This window comes from Globicephala melas, chromosome X, assembly GCF_963455315.2.
Source record: "Globicephala melas chromosome X, mGloMel1.2, whole genome shotgun sequence".
Classification (NCBI taxonomy): Eukaryota; Metazoa; Chordata; class Mammalia; order Artiodactyla; family Delphinidae; genus Globicephala; species Globicephala melas.
The window spans coordinates 117,555,841-117,565,866 of NC_083335.1; the positions used below are offsets into that span (position 1 = coordinate 117,555,841).

The following is a 10,026-nucleotide window of genomic DNA, read 5'->3' on the forward strand; positions in this document are numbered from 1 at the left end:
GAAGAGCCTACTGTCAGGACAGCATCACCCCCTCTTTACAATCTTTAAGTGTCTCTCAGAGAAAGGCCAGTGTGTGCGAGGGGCATTTCCAGACAGAAGAAGAAAGGAGGGGAGGGTGCGAACATGGGTGGCTGCAGTCAGACCATCCCTGAACTGCTCTCTGAATGCCAGGCCCCCTCCTGGAGACTGGAGCCCGGCGAGATGGCTGGGTGTGACCCTGGCCTTGTCCCTGACCTGCCAGGCAAGGTCTGCCAGTCGTGCTAGCAATGAGCCACAGGACGAGGGCACCTTCTCCTCCTTCAAAATCAGACAGATGACCGTCTTTGTCCAATTTGCAGAGAAAAATTAATAAAGGCACCAAGTCTCGCAATGTTAAGACTGCCGTCTCCACTTCTGTTAAACATCAGCACCTCCCGTATCTCACTCCTCCACCAGCCCTGGCACAAAACTGTGACTCTTGGCTACACACTGTAATCTCCAGGGGAGCTTAAAACTCGGGGCTACCTGGCCCACGTGGGGAGGCGCCAGCATTCCTGAACTTCCCGGCCACTGTGCACAGCCCCAGTGGGGAAGCCCACTCCAAGTTCTCAAGGAGCCAAAACAAGCATCAGACAGACGAGGACAGACAACAGCTGATCACAGCAAGCCTGAAACCTCGTATTTTTCACGGAGTACACAAGGTCGTGTTTATATCTTGACACTTTAAACCTATGAATGGTCAGTTTTCTCTGAGTAAAACGGTTGGGAGTTGACATCATGGAATTAAAGACATAGCTATTTCCTAGATTCTGCAAGGACACCTGGACAGGGAGGGCGCTTCAGGGCGGCTTCCAAAACGCGGTGCAGCCCCACCAGGGAACAGTATTTGGCAACGAAAGGGAATGGAGCCCTGATCCACTCTGCGACTCGGACAAATCTCGAAAACATGATGCTGAGTGAGATAAGCCAGACGCAGAAGGCCACAGATTGCACGACTCCATGTACATGAAATGTCTAGAACAGACAAATCTATAGAGACAGAGAACAGATTCGTGGTTGCCAGGAGCTGAGGGAGATGGGAGTTATTGCTAAAGGGCACAGGGTTTCTTTTTGAGGCAATGAAAATGTTCTGGAATTAGATAGTGGTGATGGGTGCACAACCTTGTGAGTGCACGAAAAACCACTAAGTAGGGCACTTTAAAATGGCACATTTTATGGTATGTGAAGCATATCTCAATTTTTAAAAACCACGGTAATTTTCAGGACAAACCCAGTTGACCCATACACTAGAGGGCTGTCCCGCACTGCAGACAGGCACCTTTGCACAGGACGGAGCTCACCTCCTGCAGTGGTTCTCTGGTGTCCTGCCCGAGATCCAGGTGGCCTGGAAATGTCACACTCACCGGGGCAGTGCCCGATCTCCTGACAGCACTGAGGCTGGCACACAGGAGCCCTCTGCCTGGCTCGATGTCCCACCCACTGAACTGTGGGGCTTGTCCCCCAGGGGTTGGCCCAGCCAGCTCCCTTCTTCTTTCCCTCTCCCTCCCTGAACCCCTTGAGCTTTAAGGAAATAAAAAGAGGGCCCTCCAGATGGAAAATGTTGAGGATTCCACAGCTCCACAAGCAACCTTTCAGGATGCCCTTGCCCTGTCTTTCTAGAGCTTCTGAGCAAAGGCAGAGGCCATCCTCTCACCGGTGGCTCCTTTGTCCACAGAGGGATGGGGATGTCTCTTGGGGGCATCCCAGGCAACCTGATCCCCGCCTGTCTCTCTCTCTCTCTCTCTCTCTCTCTCTCTCACACACACACACACACACACACACGCACGCACGCGCAGAAGGCCAGGCCAGCTCTCTCTGGGTTACTGCAGAACACTGAAGTGTTAACAGATTCATTTTCTCTTTTCGGCTGTGTTGGGTCTTTGTTGCTGTGCGCGGGCTTTCTCTAGTTGCGGCAAGCAGGGGTTACTCTTTGCTGTGGTGCACGGGCTTCTCATTGTGGTGGCTTGTCTTGTTGCGGAGTATGGGCTCTAGGCATGCGGGCTTCAGTAGTTGCACCACGTGGGCTCAGTAGTTGTGGCTCGCAAGCCCTAGAGTACAGGCTCAGTAGTTGTGGCTCACGGGCTTAGCTGCTCCACAGCATGTGGGATCTTCCCGGACCAAGCTCAAACCCGTGTCCCCTGCATTGGCAGGCAGATTCTTAACCGCTGCGCCACCAAGGAAGTCCCGAGATTCATTTTCTTCTGTTCCACTGCATATACACTTGTATACACTTGACATTCAGTATCTACCCATTGATTGAGAATATTCTACAAATTGAAGAATACATTCATACTACTTTTCCAAAGTTTCATGTACTCGTACCACCATTTGCATGGTTAGTAAATTCAGGGTTTTTCACACAAATATGTTTAACATTCGTTCTTCATGGAAAAAACACACAGCAGGTCTCTGTGGTCTTACCCCCTGTTATGGAACATCTTAGTAACCACCAATCTGCTCGAAACAAATTCAGCTCCTAAATGTGAATCATTGCAACCAGGTAGATAGAAGGAGTTCAGCGAGTCTCCATCAGACCATCTGGCCCCCAGAGGACACTTGGCAATGTCGGAAGACACTTTTGGTTGTCATGACTTGGAGGGGTGTGCTACTGGCAGGCACTAGGTAGAGACCAGGGATGCTGCGAAATATGCTACACTACACAGGACAGCGTGACAAAGAATTACCCACCCCCAAATATTAATAGTACCAGGGCAGAGAAACCCTGCTCTAAAGTAACACCTGCCCAGTTTGGATACCTCTTAGGACACTGCCTGTCAGCAATACAGTAAGTTGAATGACTCCACATGTTTCTCTATGTAACCGACTCACTGAACATACACCATCAACAACAACGGTGGCAAAAACAGTGAAGGCTTATGAGTGGGGTTAATAGGAGGCCTCAGCTTGGCCCCTGGTGAGTCCCAGCTACTCCTAAGGTGTTGGAAACATTCCTTTGACACCCTCCCCCCACCCCGCTCCTGATTTCACCTGCCTTAATTCAAGCATCAGCTAAGTCCTGTGCACTACTTGTCGCCTTCACAATTTCTCTGATATAATCCCTGACTTTTGTAGTCCTAGTGCCCCAGATATCTCTAACTTAGGCCCGTCAGTATCTGTTGAAACCTCCGACAATTTCCAAGTGGCCTCTTCTCTCAGAATTCCACCCTGTCCATCACTCATATTTGGCTAGCTCAACAAATAAGACGTGGTGCCTAACGTGAGTGAAACTCCAAGCTCAATCCACAAGGTGCAGGCCTCCCAGGAGTGCGTAAGGAGGCAACAAGAGAACGAATATAAGACACCCGGCGCAGTCCCCCTGAGCGCCCGACAAATACCAGCTAGCGTGGCTGTTATCAACGGACACCAAGCTGACCACATGCTTCCACTGTCTCTGGGAGAACAACACATGGGGCGAATCGGTTTCCTACTGCTGCTGTAACAAACTGCCACAAACCAGGTGGCCTAAGACAACACACATTTATTACCTCACAGTTCCGGAGGTCAGAAGTCAAAAATCAGTTTCATTCTGCCAAAATCAAGGTGTCAGCAGGGCCGTGTTCCATCTGCAAGCTCTGGAAAAATACACCTCCTTGGCTCTCGCAGCTTCCAGAAACTGCCTGCATTCCTCAGCTCGTGGCCACATGACTCCAACATCTGACTCTGCTGGCACATCTTCTTCTCTGACTCTGACCCTCCTGCTGCCCTCTTGTAAGGATTCTTCTGATGACACTGAGCCCACCCAGATAATCCAGGATGATCACCTCATTTCAAGATTCTTAACTTAATCCCACCTACAAATGCCATTTGTGTTGGAAGGTAACTTATTAACAGGTTTAGGAGACTAGGACATGGCCATCTTTGGAGGGCCATTATTCTATCGGGGCGGCGGGGGGGGGGGGGGGGGGGGGAGGTGTCTGTTAAATATCAAACAACAGTGAATATAAGATAAAAGTAACCAGTGGGTATAACACAGTACAAGGGGCACACAGTTACCTAGCCAAGGGAAGGAAGGTCAGGTTAGGTAGTGGATTTGGGCTCAACTCCGGAGTCAGACAGACACCTCCTTGTTGGCTCTGGGAAGCGAGGTTACTAAGTCAACCCCCTTGGCCTCAGCTCCATCACCTGTCCACCTACAACTCATGCAGCCCCCGTGGGCTTTCAGGGAGAGCATCCACCAAGTGCCTAGAGTGCCTGGCACACGATAAGCACTCCACGTGGTCCTAAGACCCAAGGGATCCCAGCGGGGAGAACAGGAGGCAGGAACAGCACGGTGAGGCCTCAGGGAAGAGGACACCGGCACGTGTGAGCGCCATGGAGGCAGGGACCTGTCTGCTGGTGGTCACCACTGGAGTCCTGAACCCGGAAGCGTGCCTGAGATGGAGAGGCTGTGCAACAGTTACTGAACGAATGAATGGGTGATCGAATGAACAAATGAACAGAGGCGGTATGCTTAAACTGAGTAGGGACTGGGCAGTGGGGTGGCGTACGTGACAGAGCACTGCATCAGGGTGAGAAGACTCAGCTCAAGTCCCTGTCCTTCCCACAGCCGGTGGGGCGCACGCCTTGGCTACAGCCCTCAGATACAAGATGAGGGGTTTGAAGGAAGAGGCCCTGGCTCCTCCAAGAACAAAGCTGGAGGATTCAAGCCACGCGTGGTCTTGCCCGAGCCTGACCTGCCGTACAGGAAGACTCGGGGTCAGTCAAACTGAACGGTTCGCTCTCTTATTCCAAACGCACCCAGCACTTCCTCTTCCGCAGCACTTCCCTCACATTCCCCCTTCTCAGCCCCAGCACTGAGAAAGCACGAGAAACACTCAACCTAGGAGATGATGGACAAGGATAAAGAACCCCCAGGCTCCAGTGAGCCCTGCTCCTTTCTCTGAAGCCATCACCACCTGATAATGGTGCCTGGCGACCATCACTGTCTCCATTTTATGTGTCTCCCATCTCCCAGACAAACTTGGTCTCCATCCACCATCCCAGCACACAGGAGGCCAAGAATCTATAACTATTACTTCATTTTACTGGATTTGAATGGGAATAAATGAACTCAGGAAATTTTAGCTCTGCTTATATGCCATCAGATTAATTTTACTGAATTTACTGTAAAGGCAGCCAATTAGCAAAAGGACCCAGGCTAGAAGCAGCTCACCGGGCTCACCCAGTGACCTTTAACATGTCACTTGACCCAACAGTTTATGCACTAGAACCTACCAGAGGTGAAACACAGTTTCCACTTCCAAAATCAGAGCGAAAGGGAAGAAAAGGAAACTTAGAGATTTCCAAACATCCGGGAGCTATTTTTGGAAATGAATGACTTTTCCATTCACTCCTCTTAAAAAAAAAAAAAAAGAAAAGAAAAGAAAGATATTAGATGGAGAACAAACCAAGAAGTGGTTGTTGATCATCTAAATGGAAGAAGATTCTTACAGAAGCCCACTCCTTATAGCCTGAAAAGCAAGACACTCCCCCATGTATACAGAGACTACCTATAATTTCAAAGAATGAAAAATGGAAAAATCATTATTTGCTTATCAGAAAGTCTATATAATCCCAAAATAGACTCTGCGGGGTAAATATAGTAAACCTCCTATTAATTAACACTGAACAAAGGTTCCAAGAAGGTAGCAATGATGCCATCTGGCCCCGTTATGTGGGGCTCCAACCTGGCAAATTCCGGAACCGTGGATTGTTTTCTCCTTAAAGCAACAGCCTGTTCAAAAGACTTTTAATATATCACAGAATTTCTCCATGTGGCACAGGTCAAACCCCGTCTCATGAACAAATGGATCCCTAAAAGCTTTTGTCATGATATAATCTGGGCCTTCCACCATCATCCTGATCATTTAATACTCTGCTTTGATCTCAAATGTGACATGGTCCACCACTCAAACTGCTCGAGGTTGGCATTTCCAGTAACGTACAACCCCAACTGAGCTATCGGAAACAGAACACTAAGTTTCAACAGATCAGTCCACCTATAGGTTAATATCAATACAACCCTGCAAGAAGCAGACATATACATGTCAAAGGCACTGAATTTTTCCAAAAGAGGCAAAAAAGTTCTTCCCATATTATCCACCTAAATGGTAAATACCTTTTTATAAAGTGGCCATTGAACTCTGAGTTGATGTATGTGGAACACATAAGTGTCACTAATGTAAACCACATACAACTCACACACAGAAACTACCAGTCACAAAAATGGTGAATTAACTTTATTTTTAATCTTATTTATTTATTTGGCCACGCCATGCAGCACGTGGGATTCTTAGTTCCCTGACGAGGGATCAAACCCGGCCCCCTACATTGGGAGCGAGGAGTCTTAATCACTGGACCGCCAGGGAAGTTCCAACTTTATATTTTTTAACGAAGTTTTTGGGTATGATTCCCAGAAAACTAACCACTAAAATTATATGCACAGTACTGATCTGCAGACATAGTGAATTTAAACCTAAGGTGGGTTCATACTCCAACTAAAGAAATTCTGTTTTGAAAATATTGAGATTTTTTTTACACATCTGTAGCCACATCTGTAAAGATGTCTCCTCACGTTTGCAACCTCTTTGTTGTAACTTGAAAAAGAAAGTACAGCTACAATAATTCACCAACACACCCTGAGCTGGCAAGACCCAATGTTGTTAAATACAACATTGAATGGAATTACTATAAAACTCTAGAAGAGTTTGTTTACAAACCTTGGCCCTCGGTGACCTTGCTTACGGCAGCATATTTTATGCTATTAGGTTTAATAAATTATATAGGAAATGATGTTTTCAGTCGGCAACAATTTTCGCCTAACCGACTACATTCATCTATTCCTCCATAATTTCATTTTCCTTAAAAACCTATTTCTTTGCCTCTCCTGACAGTTCTCCATTTGGAAGCTGTTTGGGGAAAGTCCTCTTTTTTTTTTTTTTGCGGTACGCCGGTCTCTCACTGTTGCGGCCTCTCCCGTTGTGGAGCACAGGCTCCGGACGCGCAGGCTCAGCGGCCATGGCTCACGGGCCTAGCCGCCCGGCGGCATGTGGGATCCTCCCGGACCGGGGCATGAACCCGTGTCCCCTGCATCGCCAGGCGGACTCCCAACCACTGCGCCACCAGGGAAGCCCGAAAGTCCTCATTTTTTGAATACAGTTTTCCAGTCGTGTGAATCAAATGCAACTCAAAAAGGGTTTAACTGTCAGATGCACATGGAGAAAATGCTGTGCTCTGACACGCGGATTTTTCCATATCATAAAAATCAAAAAAATCAATTACAACTTTAAAGGATAACCGGTCACCTATAAAAATCAGCAGGGTTCTGTTGTGAAAGAAGAAGAATGACTATTACAGCATTTACACCCCTCTGTAGACTCCACTTAAATGTCTGTGGCTCGCTGAGCATTCCATACATATTTCGGGCAAGGTATTATGGGAGCTGAAGTGCAAGCTGTCCCCTGCTGAATTTTCACTCACTATAAAAACAGTGTCTCATAAACGTGTACACGTTTTTACTTTACACAAAAATGTAAAATGTCCACTTTTGTTCACTCCACCGACAATTTTAGCATTAGAAACAGGGCTTTTTAAAAACCTGTAACATAAGTGATGTATAAAATGTCATTCAATAACACAGATTTCTGGAAAGAGGAACATAGGAAATGTGTATGAAATACATGGAAAGGAAGATTCTGCAAGCTGTCTTCTGTGGGGTCTGCTCACCTATGGCCTGGGTTGTACCATTAAAATGGAAACTCTTACATTTACACTTTTCATCATGAATCCACACTCCAATGTAACTACAACTGTTTTATATTACCCTCAAAAAATGAGTCTTTGCCTTTTCTAAGCAAAACAGTATTTTTTAATTGGTTCATTTTCCAGTTGTTTGGATTTTTAACAGACATACAGCATAAAAGGGCACCACATTCCAAGCAGTTCTACCAACTCCAGAACCATCCAAGGCTTGATCAGACAGCTGTGGCTCTAGCCTTTGGTTAAAATTATAATATGATCTCACTTGATTTTCAAAGTAACTATGCATCTTTTTAAGCCAATAAACTGTGCTATAATCTCTCTAAGTTTCTGAGTCCAGAAGCTTGCCATGTTCAAAGAGAATGTTAGGGAACCATGATCCTTTTGCCTTTCTTTGTTTTTCCCTATCTGAACCCAGTGAAATCTTCAAACAATAATTTAGCAGCTTCCCTCCCCAAAGGTTTATTTTCAAACGCCAGTGCCATGCAGCGCTGCCTTTCCAGTGCAGGTAGGAGGAAGCAGGAGCCTCTCACCACGCTGGGCCTTTTCAAGTCTCAAAATCACTGGGAAGCTTGCAGTATTTCCTTTCTGGCACTCAGGCCCAGTGTGGAAAGAAGTTGCTCCAGATAGGACAAGATACCAGATCATCACTGTAATCCCTTGGTTTCAACAGAATTCCAACTCCACAAAAAAATGCCTCTCCCCAAAAGCAGCTGAACCACTGAAACCAACAGACAATCAAACAAAAAGTTAACGAAGAAGTCATTACATGAACTTAATTAATCGTAATCTGGTGGTGCTTTTAGAAGCATCTGTTTTTCACTCCGTAGGATTTATTTACGTGAATAATAAGACAATTTAATGCTCTACTCGGATCTTGCACAAAAAGGAAACCTAAAATTCAACTCTTGTTTTCCCTTTATTCCAAAAGCATATGGGTCTAATCATAGCCCATTCTGACCGCAGTACACAGGCTTTTTCAATCAGAATTTTAACTCAATTTTTAAGGCGCTAAAGAGTAACCGTCACAAGTTTGATGGTTACTCCAAAGAATCGGGAATCTCTTAAGTGTCCCATTTGGCACAGTCTTCCAATGGAAACTAGGTTCAGCCCGCCAGACAAGGAGCCCACACCACGAGGCTGGGGCGCACGTTTGTGCTCCAAGATGACAGCTCATCTGGCCACCGCGAGGTCGGGGGCGCCTGTAGGGCCATAGCCGGGTGGCGGTGGGCCGCGGAGGCCCGACAGGGATGGGCGAGACCGCGGAGGAAAAAGGAAGAGAGGGCCATCCGTCAGCCCCTGGAGAGGAAATTCCAGGCGCCCAGCTCCCAGGCGTCGGTCAGCGGGTGCCGTGAGGGAACCAAGTCAGGGTGTCCGCCCCGCGGTGGAGGCCGGGGATTCCGCACTCCTGGGGCTCGAGGCCGGGAGAGGGGGAGCCTCGATCCTCGGCCAGGGGTCCGGGGATGGGGGCGCCCGGATCCTCGCCGGGCGCGGAGGACTCAAGATCTTCGTCCACACCCGGAGGCCTCCCGGGTCCTCGATCCTCTCCCTGGGCCCAAGGTATGGGGCGCCCTAATCCTGGCCGGGGCCCGCGTCCCCCTTACCGGTCGCGGGGGTCGATCCACGACGTCTGGCGCGTGTTGTGGTCGATGTAGAAGACGCGGCCGTCGTAGTCGCGCGCCTCCTCCCAGCCGGCGGGGAGCGGCAGCTCGGCGCTCTCCCGGGCCCGTGGGGGTGCCGGCGCGGAGGGCGCGGGGGGCGCGGGGGCCGCGGCGGGGGGCGCGGGCGGCGGCGGCTCCCGCGGGGGCTGCGCGGGCTGAGGCGGCTCCCGCGGGGCCTCGCGCGGCTGTCCCCGCCGCCGCCGCCGGCCGCCGCTCAGCCACGGCATGACGGCGCGGGCCCCGCCGCCGCCCGGCCGCCCCACGCGCGCCGCCTCCTCCGCCAGCACTAAGGCCCGGCGTCCGGGGCGCGGGGGCGGCCGCGGGGAGCCGCCCGCCGCGCCCGGTGCATCCTCCGCCCGGTGCCCGCGCACCGGCGCCCGCCTGCCGCCCGCCTGCCGCCTGGCCCTGCGCGCCGCCGCCCGCGCCGCCTGGGTCACTCGAGTCGCCGCCGCTCGTGGAGTCACAGCCCCAGAGCTGCCGCAGCCGCTACCGGCGGCCCCTCAGTTCCCGCGACGCGCCCGGCCATCTTCGTTCCTCGGCGCGGCCCGGTAGGGGCGGGGCTACGCAGGCCCCGCCCCGCGTGTGGCCCGCCCCTCCCCATCCCCTTCTC

At 50.2% G+C, this 10,026-nt stretch overlaps 1 protein-coding gene across 2 annotated transcripts in view; it reads right to left on the reverse strand.

Annotated features, from left to right (window-relative positions):
- The window catches only part of WWC3 (WWC family member 3), a 122,497-nt gene extending 112,854 nt beyond the window's left edge, over positions 1-9,643 (reverse strand). Inside the window, exon 1 of one of the 2 annotated variants that reach the window (XM_060292424.1) lies at positions 9,360-9,643. In XM_060292424.1, the coding sequence (XP_060148407.1) occupies positions 9,360-9,643 (284 nt within the window). The remainder of the gene's footprint in view (positions 1-9,359) is intronic. The other variant, XM_060292425.1, reaches the window with a different exon arrangement.
- Positions 9,644-10,026: the final 383 nt, after the last annotated feature.